Genomic DNA, 27398 nt, shown 5'->3' with positions numbered 1-27398 from the left:
TACTAAGTGAAGAAAAATTTTCCGGTCATCGCAATTTTTCATCCAAGCAGAATGTTTACTACAATTTAAAATTAATGTTTAAAAGAATACTATATGATAAAAGTATCAAACCATCGTTTTGTTTCGAAGTCTTCAAACAGAATGAGTCCAGCAGCAGGAACTGTTAGGTTCGAGTCGGAACGCTCAACCCTACCTAAAAGGCTGTGGTCTACCATTTTCCCGGTTGCGCCAATTGGTGCTTTGCTTAGCAAATATTATCTGTTGGGGATATTTGCAGTTTTGAAAAATTCCTATTTGCCCCGAAAGCAATAAGATGTTAAGCTATAAGCTTTGCTTAGCTTCTTAATATTTTAATTATTTTTCGAAATATCAAGCATGCATTTGTTCGTTGAAGAAAGCTGTAGACCACGACTTGGGTATGGTTTGTTTTGGTTTCAATTCGGTGCAGAAGCGTAGTAGACCACGGCCTGAGTTGACGTCACATTTGACAGTTCGATCAGCGTGCGTTTGTTTAGTAATTTCCACAGCAAAGCACGGTGAAGTACAATTGCAACAAAACAAACATTTCCCCGGGACGGCTTTTCATCGGCTCCATCTGTGATTTCGGTGTAGTGTCGGGGTTCGTTTCGGACGGTGTTCCGCGGTGCAACGGCGGGTTTTACGTGCGAAAATACTGCAGGCAGTCCTTGAATCTATGAGCAAAACTGACAGCTCCAGAAAGACGGCAATGAGTCCGTCCGAGGTAAGTGTGCTTGATTGAGTTGATTATTCTTTACACCACCAAAAAGCAAAGGGCAATATTGCTACTGCACTTTAGCGACAAAGGAAATGGCAGTTTGTGTGACGGAATGTGCGCCTAACTACCAAACGAATATTCAGGCGCAGCAGGCGAAAAAGCGAAGGAAAACCATCAGCTGACTGTGATTAAAATGGATTGTGACTAGTGTAAACCACGAATCGAGTTCAATGCAATTAATCAAGGCTTGCATACTACGGGGGTTCTCCAGCAATTAGGACACATGGTACCATCGGTTGTTATCGCCGGAGGAAGGGTTATCTTCGTGTTACGCCGAATGGCTACGACTGAGCTCAAGGTTAAGCTGGACTTTTTTTTCTGCTCCCGGTTATTGGCACACTGCCAGGATCGATAGACGTGTGCGTCATACCATCTGTGGTGCCATTTGTGGTGGAGGCAGTGTGCACCTTTGTGTACCTTACTAAAATACCGTCGCCTGTTCAAAGTCCGTATGGAGGAGGCCCTTCGATGAAAAGTAATCCCGTTTTGTTGTTTGTGCAACAAGGAAATCACGTGCATCATTCATGCATATCATACTCCGATATACGAGGAAGAAAATCTCGAAGATTGTTGAGGGAAATAGTGTGCAACACACACAAATGATGGCATGAAAGCTAAAATATGTAACAAATGCACTTTCTCTGCTGGCAACCAACTTCCCTGGAGCACCAATCTAATCGATAAACAATTAAAATTAGATATGATAAACAGCGTCACGAAAAGCGCCAAACAATGCGCCCAGCGACCAACCACCTCCTCGACCGGACCCCTCGCCCGTACCCCTCGCCGAACATGCTACCAGTCTTCATCAGGCATGGTACTCGATAAACAACCAACAGTGAATCATATCTTTCCCCGCAAATGGAACGGATAAAGAAAACTATCGCACTGAGATGAAGGGAGAAAGAGATGGATGGGGTGTGTATGTGTGTATACACACAAGAACTGCGGCACCATATCGCCGGACGCCTTCGGAAGCACGTTTTCGAGAAAAACGAGAATCGTTTGAAATCCGTTTCGGTTATTTATGTTTGCCGAAGCGGCGCTAGATGAGGTCAAACTTTGGGTAAACACACTACGGCCGCATGTGGCCGCACCATTTCAACGACATGAAGTAAGGAGTTAGTTATCTAAGAAGGGTGAGGGGGATGCGTAAGGAATTGCCACCCCACCCCAACAGGGAGGATCCGTCTGCCCTGATCCGGCGGATGGTGCTACGCTTCTTTTCGCTTTGTTTTCTTTACCGCAATCCGGGACGATTCGGTGCGATTGATGCGTCCGATGGTATGGTGTATGCTTATGTGCTAAGTAAACGGAACGGTCTTTTTTTTTCTCCAAAGAAGATTGTTGCCTTTCCCATTCAAAACGAAGCAAAACAATCCTTGATGTCCACTTAAGCAGGCGCGAAACCGTGGCGATTGGTTTCGAAATGGTTCCACTGCTGTATTAGGGGAATTGGGAGCACATAATAAAAATGTAACTTGGGTTCCCGAAACACCCTTTTTTTACTAGAATTTTTGATATTGTTCTAAACTGTTAAAATAAGACGGAAAAAATATTGGAGTTGCTGCGTGATTTGTGTTAATCATCAATGTAAAATAAGTTTTAGAAATTGTCCTGAAAGTTTTGGTCATGCTCTCGGTATCTGAAATGTTTGGGTCTACTAGAAAATATACATTTTTTATGCTTTAAAATATTTAAGTTAGGTTCAACGTTAAATGTTTGCGGATGGGAATCGTGAAATTTTATACTTATATGTGGGGTTCGTTATTCAAGACTTTGTTTTGAGAGTTGTCTATAGCTTAATTTATGCGATAGTCACACTGGATACACAGTACATAACGATTTCGATTTCGATAAATTTGGGTTTTCTTCTCCTTTGCCGCTACAGCTAGTCAATTTCCTCTGAATTTATTAGCAGTTGACAGAAATCTTTATTTATGGCTTCATTAATTGTGACACATTGCTTTTTTTTTATATTCATTGCTTGGGAGACCCTATTTTGTAACGGAAAAGTTGCGGCGAACCGATTAAGCTTTTATGGATGTATATTGTGGGTAGTAATGTTTAATTTTTTATGTTCTATTTTCAACTGCGTTTGTTTTAGACAACAATTTCACAAAATCTTTGTACTATGTCGATCAAGGGATGCGATCGCCAAGAGATCTTATGAATCAACTACGAAGTAAACGTGATTTTTATATCATCTCTGTTATTACAAGGGTAATAAAACAATAATGTTCACTATTGCTTTCCCAAGAGTGGCTGAAATGGATATAAAAATAAAGGAACGATCATTATCCTTTTAATTTTCCATAACAACGTGATGTACGTGGTAATGCTCGTTTCACTGGCCTTGGATGGCTTATGCGCCAAAAATGCACCGCCAATCCAGGGTGGACCAAAGCGATTATTTATATAGTTGCATCTCTTCTCGACCGTACGTCTGTCCCACGCACCCCTACAACGGTTGGCTTTCTGCTGTACAACAAAGCATCCCCATAGATCGCGCCCCAGAAAATAACCAGTTTCTTTGTTCGGGTTGGGGATGGATTTTTATTTAATTTTCTACCTCCAGTGCACACCATCACTTGGATGCACTTGGGCAAGATATAATCTTCGATCCCTGAAGTGCAAAATGTAGCGAACGGAATTGTGCTCCTAGCCTCAACTCCTAGAAGAGTTGCAGCCGATTTGTTTGGATAGCTAAGTCCATATGTATGTGACTGCCAGGAAGAGAAAACAGTTCCCAGAAAAAAGGGTTCCCATTTGTTTACAACCCGGGGTACGGTCGATTAATGGATCCATCATGTGGCAACGAAAACAGGAAACGTTCGATGGCGAAATGCATTCTCCTATGACTGGCTGCTTCCGTCGATTCCCTTTGCGTTGCAACTGATCGCGTAAGTGCACCATATGGCACGTTACTGTTCCCTTTTGCTGTTAAAAAGCGAGCGACGAGCATATGCTGCCAAGAGTGTAGCCAAACGAATTTCCTTTAGTTGTAATCATATATTGGTAGTTGGAAATTTCAGAAATTTCCTAACTTCGAAGCGATTGTAGGGTGTGAATTAAGAAAATTGTTTGTACATTGTTTTTGGAAAAATACACTCTGGAGTTTCTCCAGAAGATACATTCTTCATCCCATGGGACGGAAAGTAAGTTGTCTTACCAACCCGACGAGTATCCCCGGTAACAATTATCTTTAATTTACTTTCCATTTCAAATTCCAGCGTGTTTTATTGCGCTGTGCTCATCGCATTCATGTGTGCAACGAAATAACCGGCTTGCACACACCCCCTTCCGGAACCCTGTCCTACTATCTTTGCTGGGATTAATTGTTTTTAAATTGCAAACCATTTAGTACCTACTTTAAAACGAATGCTATCAGTTTGGTCAAGAAGGGGGGAAAGGTTTGGAAGGAAGTTTGCAATTCTTTATCGATTAAGACAATTTAGAAAAGGGCGTTTCGAAGGGTCCGGGCACCATAGTGAGGGACACGTGGTGGCAGTTTTGATAAAAATAATTTATTGCTCCTTGTTTTTTCGGTTAGTTGGGTTAGGTTTTAAATGTTCTACAGCCTATGTTTCTCTGTCGAGGTCCTTGAATGGTTTTTCTATATGAAATATAACCATGGGATGTTTTTTTATAAATTTACTGGACAAAAGAAATTCTACCAACCTTTTTCCTGGTTTAAACGTGATGGATATGAAATTAATCTGGTCGTCTGGAACTTTGTCCGATTCCCCTCGACCTGGAGCATGGATAAGTGCTGAATTGAAAAAGGTTCAATATCCTCCCCACCACCAGACAGAAACACCTCCAGAGGAAGCGTTATCTGGCCACTACGCCCACGCGTCATGCATGACCATGGTCAACGAAGATCGGTCTCCGCGAGCAGCAGCTTCTCGGCGAACCAAAACAAACATCTCCACCACAAACCGGCTCCAAGTTACGCGAGAAAGACGCGTGCTTCTCTCGCGCTCTCGCCGTTTTCTCGCGCTTTAACGCGTTTCAAACGCGAGCCAACGACACTGGGTCGTCCTCCCCCCACTGATCAGTTGTTCAGTTTTCCGGCGGCCACAGTTCGCATCGGTACGGCACATCGGGAAAGTGATCGTCAGTTTGTTGTCGCGCGCGAATGCGTTCAGAACGTGTACGTTGATCGTGAAGAATAAATCGGTGATCAGTTGGTAAAATAAATTTGCACTTTGCTTTTTTCACGGGCGAAAAAAACGTGTGCGTGTAAATTCCCCCTGTCGTTGAGTTGGTTTTTGTGTGTTTATACAAATATGTGGATTGCTCGCCGCACTTCAACTGTTTTCCACCGGTTGGAAAATCCTATCCATCCTTAAACGAAACAGTGTAACGCCTGGGACGCCTTTGCATTCGAACGGAAGCTGGAACGAGAACAACGGCGAGGAAAATGCTCGCATGGACACGAAATTAACAGGCGTGAAAAACGGTGCAAAATGATTTTTCCACCCAGAGTGGCAAATTGCGAACGCGCGTGCGGTCGACTGTGTCATCACTCCGGGGGGGGGGGGAGGGTGGAGTATCATTTTCCACCCCGATCTCTCGGGACCGAAGTAGTGTACCTACAGTCTTGAAGAAGAATTAAGTGGGAATGCGGCGGGAAAGTGACGCATGCGGAAAACGGGTTAGAAACTTGATCTTGCGGTGCGCACGAAATCGAGCCCCGGTGTACGTCTTATGAAACGGCGGCATTTAACCTACCTCTGACTGTGGCCAAAGCAAACTGAAGTAAAGCTCTTTTTCGTTAGGGAAAAATATATTTTTATCTCTTTGTAGGTCTATTTAAATTACTCCCAGACAACTCCCGTCACATTTGTGCGGTTTTTGGTGTCCCATAATTTGTCGGAACTATTTCACCCTGGCGTTTTCTGCCGAGGTTACAACGGGTTTGTACAGGGGCGGGAAGGGGACGCTAATTTACGATTCGTATCGAGCATAACGCAAGGGAATGCTATGCACGCACACAGGATGTTGGGCAACGACACTCATCATAACGTCAGTCGTCTTCTTGTTCGCTTCTCAACCCAAAGTCACGTTGCTTTTGAATTTTCATCTCGCGCACATGTGACTCCACTGGCCGGAAGTATTTTACGACTTTCAGACCATCATCTAGGGATCGATCGATCGTGCTTCGGATCGGGAGTGCTGCGTGGCGATGTTTGCAAAGAGCGCTGATGTATGCTAATGTTCGGTGATGGTTCTTTTGTGAGTTCATTTCTCCCCATCGAGAAGACCGAATAGGATGCAATCGATGAGGTAATGAAGGGTGCGCTTTAAGGCGATCTATTTTCTCATGCCACTCAGGTAACGGTCGATACATTTACGGGAATCACAATTGTATAGTCAAAGGCATTGGAAAGCAATGGCTTTAGGGTTTTTTTCAAAGAAATTTGATATATTTTTGGTTTCCATTCAAAATGCTTTTTTGAAGTAACGATCATCTTGTATCATTTAAAGAAACTACCAACGTGGTGAACTGTTTGTGTGTACTTCATGCTAAAGTTGTGAAACAAATGCATCAATTTCTTTACTCTCGAAACACAATTTGAAATTACAAACTACCCGGTGTGGCAACAACATTGCGGGCCAGCAGAGCGACCCGAGAACTGTGCTCTACAAATGGCAAGCACCTATTTTCAGCACGTCTGGTTGCCAAGTGGCGTGTGAAGTGAGCAGGAAATTGGAAACTTGCGAAGTCGTTTCCTTGACCGTATGTTTATGTGCAGCATGCAAACCCCGAAAAAAAACCCCTTCGGATCCAGCTCCACCGCGGGGGTTCCATCGTTCGTTGTCCGTGAGTCCGCCGCGTGCAGCAGTGCGTTTGTGTTCGGACGGCGGAACTATCTGGTTTGGTTGCTCCAGCTGAGCACGCATTCTCGAGCGGCACCATATTCAACAGACAGGCGGCACACACATGCACGGAAAACTTGGCTGTTCGCCCCCTGCCTTCCGCGCGCTGATCGCCGTGGGTGGCCGCACGGGACGCGAAGAATCAGCGCGAGTTGTAATGAGTTTCCTAATCCCGACCCCGCGGACGGACCTACCGGGATAGGAGCGCGCGGCTTCACGATGGTTTGTTTGAAATCATCCCGATTTTGTGCCACCAAGAAGAGGCGGCCGCTGCACGCTAAAAATTGAACGGCTGTTTTCTTCTTTCTTCATCGGTCGCACAGTGGGAGTTTTGTAGTGCAATTGGCTGGACATAATTTTTTCATTGTTGGAAGGTTCTATGAGATACGGTTTGAAAACTATTTTTTAAATGGTACCGAGAAGAGAAAGTTAAACAACGGAAATATGCATTTCGTCGTTTTGCACCTCACGACCACAAACCTTCAGACTTCTAAAAACTATAAATTTTGATTTCATACTATTGTCCATCGTGCAATGACGGGGTCACACACAAAAGAAAAAGCAGCTTCCATCCAGTTAAAACAAAAATCAAAAGAAAGAATAAAGTGCTCCCTAATCGAAAACAGCGCACATGTGCCCTAGAGTGGCCACCGGAGCGGTTTCGCGTTTGAAGAGTGTTTGTTTTGGTATGAAATTAGAACGCTTATCTGGTCTCTAGTTATGCACACTCTGGCTGCCGGTGGGGCGGGGAAGTAGTACAAAGATGCTGTTTTGTTGATGCTGTAACGAAGACACAGAACACAGCCTCGCTGGGGAGATCGCTTGCGTCACTGCTGAGGACCATGTTTCGCTTCGCAGACAGCAAAACACGACGAAGTTCATCTTTTTATTTTTCCCCATAAACCAGCGGTGCACGGTTCGTTCAACTTGCCCGATGAGAGATAAAGTGATAAGAAGGAAACACGAGCGATAAGTGACACAATCAACGGAACGTCTATATTGAAACAGCGTTTTATCTTTGAGTTCCTTCAAATGTGTGCAGTTCATCTACGAGACAGCATTATTCTCCAAGGCCTGTGGCACAATATGGGTCAAATTATAATTTACCCGCCCATGAGTTTGACATAAGGTTGCCTTCGAATACGATGCATTGTGGGATTGTAGAAATGTTTTCACTTCTTTGCATGCACAACAACGGGAATAACCTTCACTTTGACCATTGAAGAAACAGCTCTTCCTTCTTCTGGATGTCAATTCAGTTTTCATTTCCTTGAACTATCTTTTAACCGCCGCAAAAATGGCACACTGTCCTACCTTTCCCCCTGCGAAACGAATGCATTGACTCCTTTCTTTTATCGCTCGTCATTCATTTTTCATTCCCTTCCGTCGCGAATGCACATTGTACAGCGTATGAGAAAAGCAGCGCCAGTCATCTGCAATTTACCATTTCTCGGCTTACGTTTTATCTGTACGTCCCACTTGGATGATCGATGGTGTGCGATGGGGTTTGCGGGATAGTTGTCTTGGGACAGTAGAATAATCGGCTCGTTACAAGGATGAATAATGAGCGCTGAAAGAAAGCTCTTCGCATCGATTCGACCTATGTTTTCGTTGTTAAAAGCACTGGTTGGTGACACTGGTCTGCTAGGCGTGTACTGCCAATAATTTAAGAATTTCGCTACTCGTTGAAAGTTATTTGAATTACAATTTTCAAACATGTACGAAAAATGTTTTTGTAAGTTTTAACCATATTTTCTTGTGAAAAAGTTGTTAAGTACAGCTGTCGAATAAGAAAACAGACAGAAAAGAGTTGAGCTGTTTAACATCAACAAAAATTAGGATTGAAAAACTAAGTTTCAGCAGAGAAAGTTTAAAACAAACTTGTGTTTGGGAATTAAGGGAAATAAAATGGAAAGTGTCCTGAAATAAGGCTTTTCATGATGATTTCGTAAAAGATTGAAAGTCATCAAACAGTTTATTATTTAAAATATCAGTGACCTTTTTGGTATGCCAAATAAATATAGAAATTTTAAGTAATCAGGTGTAGAGATAGGGATTTTTACGCATTTTTTAAATAAAAATATCTTTGAGCAGAACATTTAATCTCTATAATGATAAACCAATCGGATGTAAAATTACCCTACCCAACAGAAGAATATGTTTTCGCTTTCGCAGCATCTCAATGCGATTGAATTACGGTTCTCCGAAGTATGAGCTGTTGCTTGCGGGTATAGGTGAAAATAGAAAACCAAAAACATTGCACAAACAATTACCACAAATCTGTTCCTGGTCTCTGTCTGTCATCACCATCGCGCTCAGCGAAACCACCAACATGTGGCTGCGATCGGGAAGAGCATCTTCAAGGCAGACGATACGATCACTTACCTTACTTACGCTACCTACGGACGGCGTGGTTCGACCGAATCATTGTTGTTCGAGGGTGAAGGTCTGCTCACTGTGTTCCCGTTTGGTGTAGGGCACGGTGCGATTGAGCTGAAGGCAAGGAAACCTGTGATGTTTTTATCCTCTGAGAACAACGATGACAGTTGGCCCCAGTCAAAGAAATACACTCCGCGTTTCTTCGATGCCTTCGATGAGGTGGGTGAGTAATGCGGACGTTCAGAAAGGTTTATTTTCCCTTACTTTGTTTATGTTCTTTTTCTCGCACGCCAACAAGATGTCACCCGGACGAAGTGAGTTGTCGTTGGGCGCTAATTTGCTTGGACCTTCGCCGACGAGACGCTCTCGCAGACTCTTTTTAGAGACTGCTTCCTAAACACAACTTGTTGCTAATGGAAATGTCTCAATCATTCCCTGTTTTTCCTGTCTCCAAGAAGGCACACGAATGCCACCTTTGACTTTGGGCCAATGTGTGCAATGAAATGTCAGACAAGTAACAATTCTAGACTTATCTCTGACGGCATTAGGGTTGTGTTTAGAAACGGCACGAACCTTTCGATTTTCTCCAAAAATCGCCGGACTTTCCCGAAATACCACCGAAGCTAAATTTCGACGAACCGCCTAATGGGTGTGCTTCCCTGTTCGTTCTTTCCATAGAGGCACAAGGCCGAGCCCGGTTCAAGATCACTCACCAAGCAATACCACGTTGTGGAAAACACACGATCGCGAACTCCGGTCGAGAAAACCCCGAGCTCGTGTTGGCTTTTCCCAACGCAACCGCTTCCGATGCGGGGCGCGCTTGCCCCAATCGCCACAACATTGTGCGCGGTTTTGGGGCGTGTGTGTGCTTGTTACGCCATCGTCTGGCTGCACTTTGCTGCGTGCCTTCAAGATGCAGTAGTGCGTGTTGTGGCAGTAATGGGACGCAGTGGAAAAAAAATCAGCACAAGAAATAGAACATTGTACCAAGCGCGGGGGTCGAGTTTTTCTTTTTCAAACCAAATTCTTTCAACATCCACTCCGCGGTTTGTGGAAAGCGAGTTCGCAACTAATTGGTTGATTAGTTTGGCACTCAGATGCGCAAACCGTGTTTTCGAAGGTGGTCGAAGGGAAGGGTGATCGATGGGGTACCACCCGGGCGGCAAAGCAATTTAAGGATGTCGTGGCTTTTCGTGACCCTTTTGCCCAATCTCGTCCGTTTTCCACCCGCGCGCGCGGCGTGTGCTCTGACAGCTGTGGATTTTCAACGACGTTTCCGTCCAACCCGCATGTTCCGGCCACGATCGCGGAACGATCTTGGGCTATGAACCGGTTGCGAATATAATGTTGTGCGTGTGCAAGTGTGCAAGAGGTCGTTTTCTGAAAACCCCATTTGGCCCCAGACGTGTCCCATCCGAGAGCGTGGGTCTATTTTTGTTTTCTTGGCTTTCCACTTGGTGGTGGCAAGCGATGGTTTATGATTTGTTAGAATAATTGGCAGCGGCTGCACGACTGTTTTTTCGAGCGCCAGGGAGGTGAGGGTTAAAATTGTGGTAGGGTTTAAGTGATTTCCTGTACACGTTTTGAGTTAGGTTTCTTTTTTACAAGAAGAAATAATTTCTCCATTTATATTTGGTATTCAAAAGTTGTCAATTATTCCGTTTTTTTGAGTTAGAGGACTTTTCGTGCTGAGTGATCTTGGTCTAATGAAACTCCATCCGAAAACCGCCCACGGTTGGTCAATACTCCAGTACGCTTATTGAATTCAGCCTTTGGGACCTTTGCTAGCTAACCTAGAGACATATACCTCTATTGAGTTAGCCGGTCCTTAACTCAATATCTTAATTAAGGCCATATGAACCGATTTTCTGTGATTATACTGCATTCTGTATGAGTCACAGTTTGACTGCGACCATGCGGCCATGTTGACCCTGCTTCTCGCTAACTCATTACAGGAAAACCGTGCACCACTAACGCATAGGTGGTGCGCCGTCAAAATGTGACTGGTCAATTCCTTACCCCTGTTTTACTTGCGACTTCGTCGACACTTTTCATACTTCATCCGAGATTCATTTGAATTGGAAACTGAAACCCCTAGTCACTGATGATTCCCAAAATTCCAGGAAATCGTGATCTGGCGACCAAAACATAAATGCAAACCTTCACGAACCTTTAAAGATCGCTGAATCCCTTATTCTAACATTTAGATTCTTTCACTCAAAGCAAAGAGGAGTTATTCGGATTCATAAATCTGATCCTGATCTACCCAATTCTAGTCGAAAGTAGTTATTAACGATTAACAGAAAAATTTAATTAAATCGTTAAAACATAGCATTTGTCTAATAAAACCAAAGATATTAATTCAAAGGAGACACATGTTCAGAGAAAAATTCCGATTTCTCCGATTGATTCCGGAATCCGGTTTTTCAGTTCCCTTAACGTTCAGTTATGTTTGGTGAATTATTTTAATTTTAATCCTTACAAACGAACTGTTCTCCCAAGAACGTTCAGTTAGGAAACACTTCCGCTTAGCGCCCTTTGGGCCCTTTTCTTCTGTACTTCGAATGGAAAGTGAACGTGTTCGCCTGTTTCGCCAAGTACTAACGAACCACGTTCACAACCATAAAGTTTAATTACCCTCGCAAACCCAAACGAGACAAATCTCGCCTGCCAATGCCCGCCCGCCCTCTCGCACCATCAGGGGGCCACTTTTCATTTTTGATTGGCTCTGATGATGGTTCGACGAAGCCGGGACGAAGGCCCCAGACTAGAAGCGAGAGTAGTTTCCAGACGACGTCGACTCGATGTTGGTTTTTTGCCGCGGATCGTGGTACCCTGGCCAACCCCCGACGCCTTTAGCCCTGGCGATCGGGTTCGATGCTCTTTCTGCTCGCCTCTAAAACGCCGAGATGTGTACATTTTATACGTGTGTCTGGTGTTTTATTTTATTAGTCATCTCCATCGCCGCGGCATTAAACATTGTGATGGGGTTGGGGGAGTGTTGGGCGGTGGGCGGTTCTGTCTCTGGTGATCCGCAAAGATCGCAGCGGGGCGAGTTTGCCTTTGCCAACGGGAGACGGTGCAATGTAATCGACTTTGCGAATCGTGTCGGTGTGTCATCGCCTCAAGAAAGCAACCGAAAGCCGCGCGACTAAGCGGATCGCCCCGGGAGACGTGTCCGGAGTGCGGGATTTAGGTTCTCAAAATGTTTCCCCGCCTCATCAAAACCGCGTCCCTAACGATGACTTAAAGTGATCGCGATAGCGATCCCGCTCTCCGGTCGTGGTAAACGAATTCAATTCGCCGTTATTTATGAGGATCTCTTCAGCGCGGAAAGACAAGCGAGCAACGCCCCGGCACCGCATTACTCGGTCGGCGTGTCGGGCATCTTTAATTCCTGCGTCAAGTGGTTCTGGCAAGTCGCTTCTGGCCGCGCACGAACGCACACTGGAAATGGTCGATGGTCGATGAAATGTGCCCAGTCAATGTAATGACGTGAGATTGATACGCACGGGAGGTCGCGCTTCCCAATGGCTCAAGTGTACGGTCATTCTTGTACCTCAAATAGGGGAGAAAGTGGCTATTGAGAGATTATTTGGCTATCATCTGTTAATAAGCTGCTGAAGAGCTACTAATAAGGTGCTAAAGCTTGTACCGATGGTGGAATTGTGTGTTCAAACATTTATGATTGGTCTTCAAATGGTGTATCTGAGAGAATAATTGAGTAATAGCGCCATTTTCTGACGGCACTAGAAATTCGAATCGTGCGGCAACAATCTAGATAGGTTGTCTCAGACATGTTGAGATGGATGAGAAAAATCCTTCGCCGTTACCGAATATGTTGCAGCTTGCTGTTTTTGCATCTAGCACTTGTTGTATCTTCTGCTGACTTTCCTCACGAAGATACACTGCCCTTTGTGTGCTCCCAAAATACCGTGACCAACGTGGGAGAACAACACCGTTTTGCCCTCAGCACGACTTCAGACCAAATTGAGGCGGATTATGGGCGTGCGGCTTAATTGCATTAATTTCTCATGATGTCTGCGAAAGCCGTGGAAAAAAAGGGACCTCACTTCGGGAACGAACGATGCGTGTTGGGTGTGAATCGAGCGCATAAAACCACTCCTCCGTCTGGGGGACGGCCATTAAGAACATGGAGGTTTCCGGTGGTTTATAGTTCGCCGCAATAGTCTCTGAAGAGACCGCGAGGTCGAAAGCCGCGTCGTGTTGAAAGCAACACCGAACTACAACTCGTTGTTCTGGTGGGTTTTCTGAAGAACCTACTTTATCTCGTCGACATTAAATTTCTGCAGTTTTGTTTTTATCTTTATGACGATCGTCAGTGGGAGATAAATTTCATTTGATGAATTTCTCCATTTACAAAACATACCGCTATCTTTATGTCCGTGTTGTTTTCCCCCCTTGGAGCAATAGAAAGACACTCCGTTTATTTCTTGCATTACTCAACACGCACGCGCTTCTTAAAATGCTACAACATTTGGATCGTGACCACAAACACCCAGTTCTTCAACTCCACGCACTACTCCGGCTTCTAAAGCGAACCTTTCATCGGTCCAATGTTTATTTATTTGCCAGAAAATGATCGATTGGATTGGGGGCGAAGAACACGTTCTGCCTTCGGGTGTGAATTGTTCATAATCATCATCATCATCGTCATCATCGCAATCCTCCAATCCGACGCAGTGTGAGCTCACAAACCCCCTCCTCTGTGGTTGGTGTCTTGAAACTTGTCAAACTAGGCCGTCCGCGGCTGTCGGTGTGGATCGTAGGAAAAACTGGTCCTACAATCATCCGATCATATCGTGCAGAAAATGTGATTCCGCGCCCAGAAGGTTACCATCACATCGTGGTGGTTTTGCGCAAAAATTAGGGCCCCTGGCAGACGTCGATGTGACGTTCAAGTTGATCAAGTTTTGCGACATCGGGCGAAATGGATTTAACGGATGGATGAATGTCGGTTTTAGAACTGGTTGGAAACTAGTCCATCGAAAAGTGGCAGCATAAGCGAGTAGATTGGAAATATTCCAATGCTTTTTGGAATGTGTGTACCTATGTGTCTTGCATGTGGATTTTGACTTCGGCTGTCCTATGCTGAAAGTCCAATGGTAGTACAATTTAGTTTCTCAATACTTGTAGAACTTTTCTTTGCATTTTTTGATCGTTCAGAGTTCTCTCAATGGCTATTGAAATATCTTAGGCCATTTTACTTTACTTATGGATAGTTTTGACTTCTTCAAATACACTTCCATGCTTTCAATTATCTTCGATCGGTCGAAACAATCATTAACACAATTGAATCATCTGGAAACGTTAGTAGAAAAACTTGCTTGCTTTTGAAATGCACTCCAGCTTGACGATCACACATTGCCTTCCAAATTGGACGACAAACAAAAACCCGCCGAATGTGAAAGTCCCTCCGGCAGAGCATCGGACTCCGACGAAGGTTACCCCTGGGGTTTTAACAAGTGAGCAAACGTTTCGTTTAACTCAGCTCTCAGAACACGTGTTAAAAGCCCCCAACGAAACAGCAGACCACCACCACCACCGCCCTATCGAACACCTCGAATGTGCTTCCCTCATGTGTTGTCTTTTCTTTTCCACTTTCGGTAAGAAACAAATGAAATGAATATTCAATTTAGCCTAATTGCATCGCCTTGTGCCTTCTCTGCTCCGGCAATCAATGTGCCATATTTCATCAGAACATCCAGTCCGGTTTCAATCGATCCATCGTCGGGGGAGTGGTGGGAAGGAGGGGAACTTCACGGAACGGTGCGCACACGCGCGATCGATATTGATCGTTGGACAATCATTCAATAACCCGCAACCAGGATGTCTTGCTGTGGAGTCCCCGACGGGAGGCGCTTATAAGACATTAAGATACATTGGTGCCGATGGTCTTGGTTCCACTTGTTGACTCATCCGCCCTTGTTTCGATTCGATTATTCTTGCCGCCGTTCGGGCCCATCGATTTGCTTCCTTATGCTTCGTGTTCTTTCTGTGCCTTTGCCGACATTATCAGTACCGAAGCGCGTCCTGGTGAATGTCTTCATCCGCCGATGTGGTGCGTGTGGCTGGGAATGTATATTTTTACCGGACTTTTACGACACCGGGTGTCATGAATAAATCTTTTCTCGTCAACCATCGACCATCATTGGTTGGAAGAATAGTTTGCCACCTCAGCTGTCAGCAATATGGTGGAAAAAGTTTGCGGTCAAACACGATTTACGGGACATATTTGTGTTGTTCTTTTTATAGAATAAAGGACCCCCAAGGTTGCTCAACCCACCGTTGAAGGCATCTTAATGTGTTTTTGAAAAGGGTTGTAACGTCTCATTTTTGCACCCCACCCCAACGAGTTAATGGTTCCCGGGTAAATGTTATCTTGATTATCATGCAAAACAATTGTGTACCAAAAATAAAAGCTGCATACGATTGTTCACCCGATGACTGGCAAGGGTTGAAAACACCGTTATCAGCGCAGAGGACATTTCCCTGCATTTGCTCTCATCCGTGACATAAGTGAGTGGAATGTATATGACCGAGGGTCTTCTTATCGCCGCAGTTGATAGTATCCCCAACCATCGCCATAAGCCATCAGAAATGAATTAAAGGCTTATGCAGCTACTGTTGCATTGAAATCCATTTAAAGAGTTGTGAAGTGTTTTATGTCATCGTTGATGTTAAAGTAAATACACCGTAACAATGTTGCTCTTCTTTGTGATCTACAAATCGTACTAAGGCTCTACAATATTAATGGCTAAATGTTTCTCCTGTTATACCACTTTTAATAACCTTTTTCTGAAGCGTTATTACGCTTGAAGATCCTTACAGCTTAAATAGCAAGACTGTTATTGTGCTGTTACTTATATTTTTTCCCCCGAATGGTCTTGTCTTCCCGCTGGCGAGCCCAGACACCTTACGTCAAAATATCTTGCGGCAGGTCGGGAACTTTTGCTTTCGCCTCAACGCAAGATCTGGCCTTTTGCGAGGCCGAACTTTGTTGTGGATATTTGCAACGATAAGATTCGAACATTCGCGGTTCCCTTGGTCGTTGCTTTGAACTCGCTTTGTGTTGTGACGACAACAGCGCAACATGTTGTCTTCCGTGCCTTTTTCTTCGTACCAGAGACGATCACGCACATCACGACTTGTGTGGTCACGACGTTTCGTTCTCTTCGTCCGCCGCGTTAGTTTGACACAAGAAACATCGAACGTGTTTACGGTACATGGTTCCCGATTTCGATCGTCACCGTTTTACAAAAGTTGCGATTGAATTCACTCAAAACTAACAGCACTTTGTTGATTCCTCTTGTCGTCATGTTGTTCGGTTAACACTTTGGCGACTTGGCAGCGAGAGCTGGCGCCGCGAGAGAGCTAATTTTGTAGCCCGGATGCGAACATTTTACTAAGAATCAAGGGGCGCGTTCAGTTGCCGTGTCTCGATACGTGAAGATGATCGTTACTTATTTCTTCTGATGGTTTCTCTGTTTACTTCACGGTATTTACGTCGATCGAAGCAGCTACGATCTTATGCTAGCACGCGATCATTATGCAAACGACGCCTTTGTCTCCATATATATATTCCACATCCGTTCGTCGACTGGTTTGCTGGCAAGCTACCATAATGCTGCTGCGAAGAGAGAAGGGTGAATAAAGACGTACAGTTTGTGTAGCAATGTACGGGAAATCGAAGGTACAGAATGTTTTTCTTCCCTTAACATACCTTGTTTTGGTGCCTTTCCTGTGCAAAACCTCCCGAAAATCAATGTCATTCCCAAACAGCATACAAAACGCGCTGTTACACGACACGATACATCACTTCCGCTGCCGGTTGTTTCATCAATTATGTCACCAGAGGGTCTGCGAATAAATTTATAGCGAGCAGCTGTTAATCTGCTTGTGTGCCAGCCCAACGATCGCGGAGGTTCCATGTCGTCGTTTCGTTTCGGCAGTGTTTCGACGGGAGAAGAAAAACAGCAATCAAAACCAAAAAAAGAAAAAACCCCCCGCCAATAAAGTAGCAGATTAAAACTCGTGCCGTTTGTTTTGGCGTCCCCGGGCTGCGATCACACTTTCGCACCCATAGTTCGCGACACTCGATACGACGAAGCGTTTGTAAAGCCATATGATTTTTCCTCGCACTCGAAAAAGACACTCTCAACCGAGTGTGTAGAGAGGATGGAAGAGAGATTTGAAATATTTCGAGCAAATAAATATTTCATTTTAATTCAGCATCCATTTTTTCACACCCGATACTAAGACGATCCCTTTCCGTATGTGTTTTAGTGCTCCTTGTCTTTCCGGGTTCGTTGGCGATTGTTTTTGTTTGTCCTTTTGCTTGGCTTCTTCAAGCTTATTTTCCTCATCGATTTGTCAAAGAAGCGATGCTGGTTTGCGACAGCTTTCTGTCGGATCACAGCATATTTAATCCGACAAACAACGACTCGGTATCAACATATATACATACCGTGCGATTATTTTTCGAAAATGTTGCTGAAAAATAAATATATGACTGTTTCGTCTCCGTTCGGCGGTCAGGGTTTCAATTTTCGAAAGACATGTTTTTGGCCCCGGGCCAACCCGGGGTTAATGTCGCTACGCCGAGGGGCGAAGAAGGGGATCATAAATCGCTTCTCATAATGAACCTCCTCGAAGAATCCCGCCGGGACACATGTTTATCAGCAAACACTGGAAACGAGTCTCTCCGGCCGTTCGTTTTTGGTGGACTTTGTTTTGTTTTTTTTTTATTTTTATTTTTTTATTTAAGTGGTCACTTTTCGTAGTGTCCAACCTTGGGGACGGAAACGACCGCGGGGATTGTTTACATTAGCGCGCGGGGAGAGTAATAGAACCGGGAGTAACCGATACGATGTTGATACGCCATGGACACAACATGTGCAACAGCTGATTAATTGGTGGAGTGAGGTCATCGGAACATGTTGACCTTGTGTTTTTAATTTGGGGATGTTTTTTTTATGAGCATGTGTTTGCCTGTGCTACTGTGTGTGTGGATTATATAAAACTCAAGAAGTGAGACATTTTTGCATAAAGAATAATATTTGTTTTGCTAAAGAAGGGGAAGTTGATTCGAAAAATAATATTTTTAAGCTTATATCTCGCTTCATGTTTCCAGCTATGATAGGAAACATTAGTCATGAGAATGGTGTTACATGGTAGGTAAATATCACAAGAGCTAACACGTAGCTGTTTTCATTTTATTCAGTAGATTGTTTACTTCATTTCATTGGACAATCACTGAAGAGAGCCTGTTAACTTTCTTCTTAGTAAAGGAAATTATTTTAAATTAAGGTGATTTAATAATTGAGTTCATGAAGACCTTTCATCAAACCCAAGAATAGTGCGCCTCCCAACATTCGTTAAAGCCAATCACATCCAATAATGTAGGATATCCTTGGATTAAAATAAACCCCAATACGCCATGCATTTCTTATGCTGATCGTGGAAAATGGTTCGGCATCTTAAACGCCCTGTTTACCGCCCGACTCGCTCTCGCCATTCACACTTTTCGAGCGAGGTAAACATAACTATTAAGCGACCAGTCGACCAATTCCCGCATTAGTAAAGTAGTACGGGAACCGATTGTTTAGAAAACAACCGGTGGCCTCCTTTCTTACCTTCTGCTATTTATTTTCGAGCCCAGAAGGGGGCCCAGACGCCATCTGGTAAAGGTTATCGCCAGCGTAGGTCGTACCGATCGATAATACAGCGTGTTCCAGTTCACTTGCACAATGTTGCACACTATGGCCTCCCCTAGCGTAGTTTAGCCCTGAAGGATCGGCCCAGCGTGCCCTTTTTCCTTCCCCTGTGCGCAACGGGTTTTGTGCACAACTGGCCTCTAAGTCTCTCTAATGGGGAGCAGGCGTCCCAGAAAGAAGCTGATGCAAGTTTAACATCGCGACGGAAGCATCAATGATGATGCTCTGCGCCATGCCAATCGTCTGGCTTGCAGCTGCAAAACGTCGTCGTCGTCGTCTTTGGACCATGCGACTTAAGGGCAAATAAATATCGGCCCGCAATGGGGTTAAGTAAATTATGCTTAACGCTAAACAGATATCTCATTGTTTTACGATGCACGTGCAACCCCTTGGAGAGGGTGTTTTACGCTTGGAGTGGGCAGTCGAATGGGTGTCAATGGTTGAAATATGTCTTTAGCAAGCAGTTGTTTTAGAAATAACCGTGTGCCGTTCGAAAGGAGATCATGCCAGCAACCTTCAACACATGGAGGAAATTGTTAGCTTCAACTTGAAATTATTCTTTTTCCAACATATTTTTTTTCAAAATCTCATACAAAAAGTTAACAGGAACTTAGACTACGTTGACTAGTTCTCGACAGGTCTTGCCATATTTTGTTGTTTTTTACCTATTGTGAGGTTAATTGATTCTTCTTGAAGCGGAAATCTTTTGCAATCCATCCATGACAAATATCCAAAATTTTCAAGGTTTGATACTCTTATCTTTTTTTTTGTTCTTGGTGAAACGACCATCTTTGGTCATACCTGCACGTTCCTTAACGGGACTTTTTCCCTTTTAGTACGTGAATAGTCAGTCCTCTCGTACAGGGGAGGGTCCGGTCTCGGTTGGGATACGAACCCACGCCGAACTCCTGTCTGATAGAAATAGTTCATTTAATGAACTGATTTTCCCCTTTAAATTGTTGGTGCATTGTACCCCATCAATCTAACTACACTTTCCCCTATGGGATTTGGAGAATTCGGTTCGTCTTGAAAGGAGTCGTTTTCTGGGAATGACCTCAATTATTTTTTATCTTCGTCGACTCTTGGGTACAAAATGCATCTAAATCCTGCTAAGTCGAAAAGCGGCTGACGTTGGCGTCGTCAGTAGAAAGCATCTTCCAGCTCCTGTAATCATTGTCTAGACTGATTAGAATACGATCGACCATGTCATAACGCAATTATCTAAGCGAACCGACGTCAGGTGGATCAAAACGCTCGGTACCGGTTACTGGTAAGCACCAGCTTTTAATGAATATTTAATAATGCCTTGGCGGCAGATATCAGAGCCACGGTAGAGATATTCAAATGACGGCGACGCCCCCTATTCGTAAAAGGTACATAGGGTAATGCTGGACACTTGACTCTCGTAATGCTTGGATGTCTTGCGTCTTGACTGTTTTTTTTCCTCCTCCTCCTAGTCCTAGTGTAACGTCAATAGGCGAATGGAAAATTCTATTACTTCGTAAGGGTTAATTTGTTTTGTGCGCCCTTAAACTTGCCCCCTTTCACCTCACGTGAGCCGATTAATCTCGAGGCGGGAGGTGGAAAAAAACCGGAGAATCGAACCTACGAGACTGATCTGCCGCCACACACGCGCCGTCGTTGACATAACCTCGTTCGCTTTGTCGGTGTAATCAGTTGCGAGTGCGTCGCGCGGTACTAATTTCTGGCGGCTTGTTCGAGACGGTGTTCTTCTGTAGGAACAGGTCCCGCGATCAGCCGAACGGAGTAAGTACAAGCCGTACAATTATCGCCGCTAATGGCTACAACGAGGGCCGGATTTACGCATGATTTATGGCGTTAAGCAAACAAATTTTCGCCCCCCCCGGCGAAACGCTGACTAGGAACGCCTAGCCTTCGGGTCTGTCAAGTATTAATATTTTTCGCTCCGGGCGGGCAATGGTCGCAGTTATTGACAAGATGCATTTTCATGCAATGGAGAGCCTTTCATCGGCCGCCAGTGGTTGGATGCTACGTTGGACCCTTGAGTTGATCCAAGAGGTGTAGAAGACTTTAAATTCGTAAGTCCCACTATGTACCGAAACTCAAAGATTCTCGATCTTCGATTCGATTTTATAGGAGCTTTAGTGATTTATTGCGTTTTAATAGCTCATGTTTTGTAAAAAAGGTATAAAGAAAAATTTACGATTTTAAAGAATTCCAGAAATTTGTATTTACTTTTTAGTTGGGTTCCTACTCAAGTACAATAATTTTCTACATATTTCATCCATAGAAAATAATAACGCAATGCATTAAAATTATAAATAAAGTGTTATCAGTTTTTCACTAAATGACACATCGGCTAACGAGTTAATTAAAAACAAAATAATACATTAATATAATTCCAATATTAAGAAGCTGCAAAAGATATTATGAACCGTTGAAATAAATTCCAAAGTTGATAGAAATATATAATAAACGATATATTTCTGGCAATCGTTATTCTTCTACAAATCATGTATATTTGCGAGTTGAACCATTTGCTAACCCTTGTTTGTTTTTCGTTTTCGCAAAAATATGCACATTTATCTTTGTCTAAAAGATACTGATTTTTCGCCAACGCAAATGGATCGAAAAAAAAAGCTTGGATAGATCTTTGTCCCTTCCCTTTGGCCATCTTGCGAGCGCAGCACTCAAAAGTGATTAATTTGCCTATTTGAAATTGTTGGTTTAGTTTTACACCCATGTGCATTTTTATTTGCATTCGCTTTTATTTACTTTATTTTTTACGAGTGCTGTTGAGTGAAGCTCTGCGTTGCCCGGTAAATGCAGCTGCATTTGGTTTTTCTTTCTTTCGCTGTTGATGCGTTTGACGGGGTGTTGGGGGGTTCTGTGGTTTCTTCTCCTCCTTTGCGAACGGTAGCGCACCGGGGCAGGCTCGGGCAACAGCGCACCGATCGTGTTTAACTTACGGCTCCGCGCTGCAACCTTCAACGCAACGAAGTTCATTGAAATTTAACACCGACGCCACACGCAAAAAAGAGCCGGCGGTAAAGACGGCAGTGCGCAAAAAAAAACTAATAAAATAAAATAAAGCAACCGGCGGCGGCGGATAGTTCACATTTTACGCGCCACCATGAAGTGCATGGCCCGCCATGTGACCACGCGCCTCAACGCACGCTTGCAAATGCGCTTGCGAATGCGCTTTCGATTTCGCTGGCGCACGGTTATGATGGTTTTTTTTTCGTTTTGTTTCTTTTGCTCACCCTCTTGACTTCTCGTGTGCCGAAGTGATTGCGCCAACGGTTTCACGGCGTTCCGATTTAGGCGCAATTTCGACCGCAGAAGGAACAGTAAGAGAAAAAACTCCACTCCGAGCTCCACGTCCTCTCTAACGCCACAGTGGCGCTTAGCTTGTGGAACCTGAACAATAAAGCAAAAATAAAAACGCCCCGATTGCAGCAATCGTTTGCAAAATTTATGACTCACCCTGTTCTAAAGTTCAACTTGAGCGAGCGGCCTAGGGACCGGCTTCTAGCCGCATGGCGCTATTTAACCGTTCGGCATTCCCGTTCCCATTGAGCGAGTTTAAGCCGATCGGTGGGGTAGTATTTTGAAATCAAGCCCCCCAAACTTTATTAACTTTTGCTGCAGTTGAAATAGCTTTGAGATCTATGTAAAAAGTTGAAAAGGCAATATATGAGAGTAAGTTATTAGTGAGAATGTGTTATTAACTAGTTGAGTTTATTTAAATTTCACCCGCTATCAAAATTGCGAGAATCAAACTTTGCGGTGATTCATGGTAAAATCGTTGAATATGATTCACATTTTATACATTTTTTGTTGTTCGCCGTCTCAAATGATCTTGCCGTTCTGCGAAACAGTTCAATTGACCCAGGGAAAGACGATCTTTCCGTCCACTTCCTGCTGAGTAATCTTGCGCCAATTGGTCGGGAAATTCGCTTGATAACATTCTTTGTCTTAAACGATCGTCCGAGAACATCTTTGTTGTGTTCTGGTGAAGTAATCATTGCAAACAACCCGATAATGGAACGAGAAGTAAACTGACATTTCCGGTTGGACTGACCGGGAAGGAGGGAATTTCGCAAGAAAAACAAAAAAACATATGTTGAATCACCGATGCGAAATGTTTTGCTTAACTAACGAAATACACTTGACCGGTTAATCCTTATGCAACCCCTACGATCACTTACGTTTTCTAATCAACTCCCGTGTCCAGGGTTATCTTGGGGTGTCCCGCCAATTTCTCGAGCAGCTCAAAGTGTGCGCCCAATTCCGCGAAATAAATCAGTGCCAATCCCAATCAAATGCTCCACCGGACAAACCAAAACCCGTACGCACCGTGTCTTAGGGGTCTGGCAGCAGCCTGGCAGTGTGCAGTCGTGGCCAGTGGCCCATCTTGACCAGCAGTGAAAACATTGTTGTGCTGAAAACGTCAGTGAACGAAGCTTGAAACGAAATAGATCGCTCGACCGAGGAAAGAGCGCCTCGTGGACCACAGCGGCGAGAAGTAGCGGGGTGGTAGTTCTGAATCGAGAAGAATAAAGTGAAACCGAAAATGTTCAACCGACTGCGTATGCGCAAGGAGAAACCGTCGAAATCGGAAACGATTTCCACGGCCACCACCGCCGCCATACAGGATGCGGCCAAGGATAACAACAGGCTGATCCTTGACAATAGCCGTTGGGAGGCAAGTTTTCCTACGCTTGATCCAGGACGTCCGCTGCCCGCATGATGTCTTTGCCAACTGAGTCCAATCTCATTAGAACTATATGATCTTCGCTTTGATGCAGTTGCACTTTCTCCATTTTGTACTAACCTTTAGTTACATCCTTTTATCGGTTTTGTCCTTGCAGAGACGCCTGCAGAAAGAACTGATGTCGTTAATCAAGGAACCCCCGCCAGGAGTGTCTGTGGATGAGGATAGTGTCAGCCAAAATCTAACTCAGTAAGTCATTTTGCCAAGTGCCATTATTTGGTTTCGAAGCAGTATAGCCTTCTAACGAATTCAATATTCGTAGTTGTTACAGAGGAATAAGCAATAAAATTCTAATTTAAATCATTTCCTTACAATCCTTCCTTCTTTCATCAAATTGAGTTTTAAAAAATTTAAAACTATTGCAATTGGGCGGAATTTCCTTCACATTAAATAATTAAAAATAGTTTTCACCATAATTCTTGTTTGATTCAGGATCAGTTCTGTATATATTGTTCAACTATTATTTTTAATTGCCGTCCTAATTGGTGTATATTTTTTGCCCACTATTGCTACTTAGAGAATGATTCATTAAAGAATGAATGTTAAAAGCCTTTTTATTTTTCTTTTCTCCCCAATCAGGTGGATTATCAACATCGACGGTGTGGAAGGAACGTTATACGAAGGTGAACACTTCCAGCTGCTGTTTAAGTTTAACAACAAGTATCCGTTCGACTCGCCGGAGGTAAAGCTTCTCAACTGAGGAGAAACAACCGAGATTTTGTGAAATGAAAGCTTAACCGCTGTTATTCGATCTCTTGTTCGCTTTTTTTTCTATTTTTAGGTAACGTTCATAGGCTCCAATATACCAGTTCATCCGCACGTTTACTCGAACGGACACATCTGCCTGTCGATCCTTACGGACGATTGGTAAGGCTCTTTTAGATTAAAATTTTTTGTATTTCCCTAGAAAGAGCTAGATTGTGACAATCGACGTTTCGTTTTCTCTGCTCCCACCAGGTCCCCAGCGTTGTCAGTACAATCAGTCTGTCTTAGTATATCGTCGATGTTAAGTAGCTGTCGAGAGAAGCGGCGCCCGCCAGATAACGGGATCTACGTGAAGACTTGTAACAAAAATCCTAAGAAAACCAAATGGTGGTACCACGGTAGGTGGAAGAAATAAAGCTTCTTTGCAGAATGATATGATTAATTGTTTTCCCCCTTTCTTCCTTTCAGACGATTCCGTGTAGAAGACAGCGTTTGCATACGCCTGGCCGCTAGCTTGATGCGACATACGGCGGCCGATGTTCAGTCGATTCCAACGCTTAATTTTATTCGACACGACAACACGAATCGCCAACATCGGCCGCATGGACGAACGAATAGAAACTAGCGCCTAAAATGTAGGTTGTTATTCTTTGGAACATTCAATCAAAACAGTATATGTAAGGAAAGGTTGCGCTACTGGTTGCGGAATGTCACAACGATACGTACGCTTTGCTGCCACGGCAAACCACGGCAGTCTGTGGAGGAGCATTAACACTATGACGTCCCGTGCCGTGTCACACCTTATAGGAGTAATCTGTCGAACTACCTTCAGGTCGTTAAACCTGACGATAATACTAGTTACAGCTCAGAGTTTATGATTTGTGTGGAGATGAAACCCCGACACGATAAGCGGCGCCGAGGGGTGGCATTATATTCTGAGCGAGTTGTTATCTTGGCGGAGGAATTTCGGCAAACAAATGGTACGCGGACGCCATAGTGTTAGGGTTCACGTTTGTCGATCACCATTTGAGATTTGGTTTCGTCTTTCTACCAGCGGCAGGGACCAGACCGGCACAAATGCTTGCGTTTTTGCTCCCACCTATCAGCATAACGACAAAAAACAAAACAACTAAAGCAATCGGTATGGACAGTCATGAAGAAAGTATGGGAGTTTTGAGTGATAAATGCAAACAAAAAGCAAACATATATACATGTATGTAAGTCAAGGGATAGCATAAAAGAAGTAGGCGCTGTAAAAATATTTAAAAAGATCAATCAAATGTAGTCTGTTTAATTACCGTAGTATTGATAGTGTAAAATTGCTCTGAATGCGTACTAGTTGTATTTATTACTGCTCTACTAGCCACATAGTTCTGGGTCCCTCCCTGTTTTGGTACACACATGTAATTTTCCATTGCTTTGGCCGTAACGGACACAACACAAAAGTCAAAGGATTTGTTTTAACATTAGCATGTAGAGTTTATTGTTTGGATGTAAGGGTGATCGAATCGATAAGAATAGAATAAAATGCAAGCAATTTTACTTAACATACGACACGTTCTGGAAAAAAAGGGAAGCAGCTCTGTTATGCCGTCGAAGGCCATCGATTAAAGAAGAGGTGCAGTGTTCAGGATTGGTTTCCCGCAAACGTTTACTCAAGCACCATTAAAAACGTAAATAAATAGCAGAATTAGCTAGCACCACAAGGTTGTGCAGGTAAAAAGGAAACGATTTAGGTAAAGAAAATACACCAATGACCCAAAATTCATCTGCAACATTCCTTGGACTAGTGTACACTAGTAGACAGTTGGTTGGCACACAAAGATAAAAGAAAATAACGCACGTTTACCATGCGCACCTACCTTTACTTAGACCGGGAGGTGCGCACGCACGAGCAAATAGATAACGCGCCTAGAACTAGTGTGCAGTATTTGATTTTATGCAACTTATTTCCTGCAGGGTTCCCCTTCTAGACAGTAGGACGAAAATATGCTTTATACATAAAGTGTTTGTTCGTCGTAAGACTTTCACGCCACACCCTTGAGTGGAGTGTGTTGAGGAAAAGCAGGCGCAGAAAAAGGAGGGGGTTTGATGGAAATGAAACTCGCGCCCATGTTCGTTTTAAGCGTAATAATTTTCTTAACAGAAAACTGTTCGTTGGCGTAACCATCCGCAATGACTAGTCGCGTAAAATTACGTCCATTCGTCAATTGTAAGATCACCCTAACAGATAGACAGGACTAGGTAAAACTAGGGCGAAAGGGAGAGAGACAAAGTTCACTAAAAACAAAGCAATGCTTAGGCAATTTTTAGGCAACTAAATGGTTAAGTTTAACTTTAAAACGAAGTGGAGAAGTTTTACAGACGGCAGCAAATATAAAAGCAAATAATTAAATTTCCTGCTCAATTACTTGGAGAGAGAAAAAAAAATCACCATTGTTTCAGTTTTATATATTCCACTTGTTTCTTTTCCGGTTTCTATTCAATTAATATATTTTGTTGGAATTGTGGGGTTCGTTTAATTCGGCCTGCCTTAGGTATGCAATATAAGAGTGCTATCCGAAATGAATAAGTTATTAAAGAAATGTTATAAATTGGAGCTAACGTTAAAGCTAGCCGATCATCCATGAAGGTTTGATAAATAAATTGTTATCTTTTCAAAATTAATAATCTTACAGAACATGATAAAAACAGCATTTCTTTTGCATGTACGGTCGATTCTCCTTCCTTTAAAGTTTGTTAAGTAATGAAATAATAAATGATCGCTTCGATTCCAGCATTGGATTTTGGTTTCGTCGAAATAACTGCCACATTAAAAATGTGGGTTCATGGCTCCACCAGCCGGAACGATATGAACCTACTTCGGCAAACCCGGGTTTAAAGTAGGAACCGCTACTCTTATCACATGATAAATTATGCAGAATCTAGGATAAAAGTGTGTCTTGAAACACCTTTTATTATGAGGGGTCACATATACAAATTGATGCAAAGACTGTAAAGTTATTAACAAATTTGCTATTTCAGTGTTAAATTCTACCAAGATGTTTGAAGCTTGTTCAACTAACCTTGGTGGAGAGCAAATGTTTTGGTCTTGCAGACACAAAACGCTGCTGTCAGTCATCCAGTTTTCCTTGAC

General features: G+C 43.5%; 1 protein-coding gene across 2 annotated transcripts; it reads left to right on the top strand.

Moving 5' to 3' along the window:
• Positions 1–528: 528 nt before the first annotated feature.
• LOC131267624 (ubiquitin-conjugating enzyme E2 W) lies at positions 529–25813 on the top strand. Of its 2 annotated transcripts, XM_058270543.1 has the most exons (6): positions 23354–23488; positions 23655–23746; positions 24137–24239; positions 24339–24424; positions 24515–24660; positions 24731–25813. In XM_058270543.1, the coding sequence occupies exons 1-6, from the start codon at positions 23357–23359 to the stop codon at positions 24742–24744; spliced, it is 573 nt and encodes a 190-aa protein (XP_058126526.1). In that variant the 5' UTR covers positions 23354–23356; the 3' UTR covers positions 24745–25813. The 2 variants fall into 2 exon arrangements, with proteins under 2 accessions (XP_058126527.1, XP_058126526.1); XM_058270544.1 differs by lacking the exons at positions 23354–23488; positions 24731–25813 and adding an exon at positions 529–742 and having other exon boundaries at positions 24515–24677.
• The last annotated feature ends 1585 nt before the right edge of the window (positions 25814–27398 follow it).

This window comes from Anopheles coustani, chromosome 2 (assembly GCF_943734705.1).
Source record: "Anopheles coustani chromosome 2, idAnoCousDA_361_x.2, whole genome shotgun sequence".
Lineage (NCBI taxonomy): Eukaryota > Metazoa > Arthropoda > Insecta > Diptera > Culicidae > Anopheles > Anopheles coustani.
The sequence above is the reverse complement of the archived record's forward strand: the minus strand, read 5'-3'. Positions and strand labels throughout refer to the sequence as shown.

What these genes read in the sequence shown, in the direction of transcription:
- LOC131267624 (XM_058270543.1), top strand. Translation starts at nt 23,357, where the DNA reads ATGTTCAACCGACTGCGTATGCGCAAGGAGAAACCGTCGAAATCGGAA. An exon ending in TTGACAATAGCCGTTGGGAG is followed by an intron (nt 23,489 to 23,654) that starts GCAAGTTTTCCT and finishes TTGTCCTTGCAG; the next exon opens with AGACGCCTGCAGAAAGAACT. An exon ending in GTCAGCCAAAATCTAACTCA is followed by an intron (nt 23,747 to 24,136) that starts GTAAGTCATTTT and finishes CTCCCCAATCAG; the next exon opens with GTGGATTATCAACATCGACG.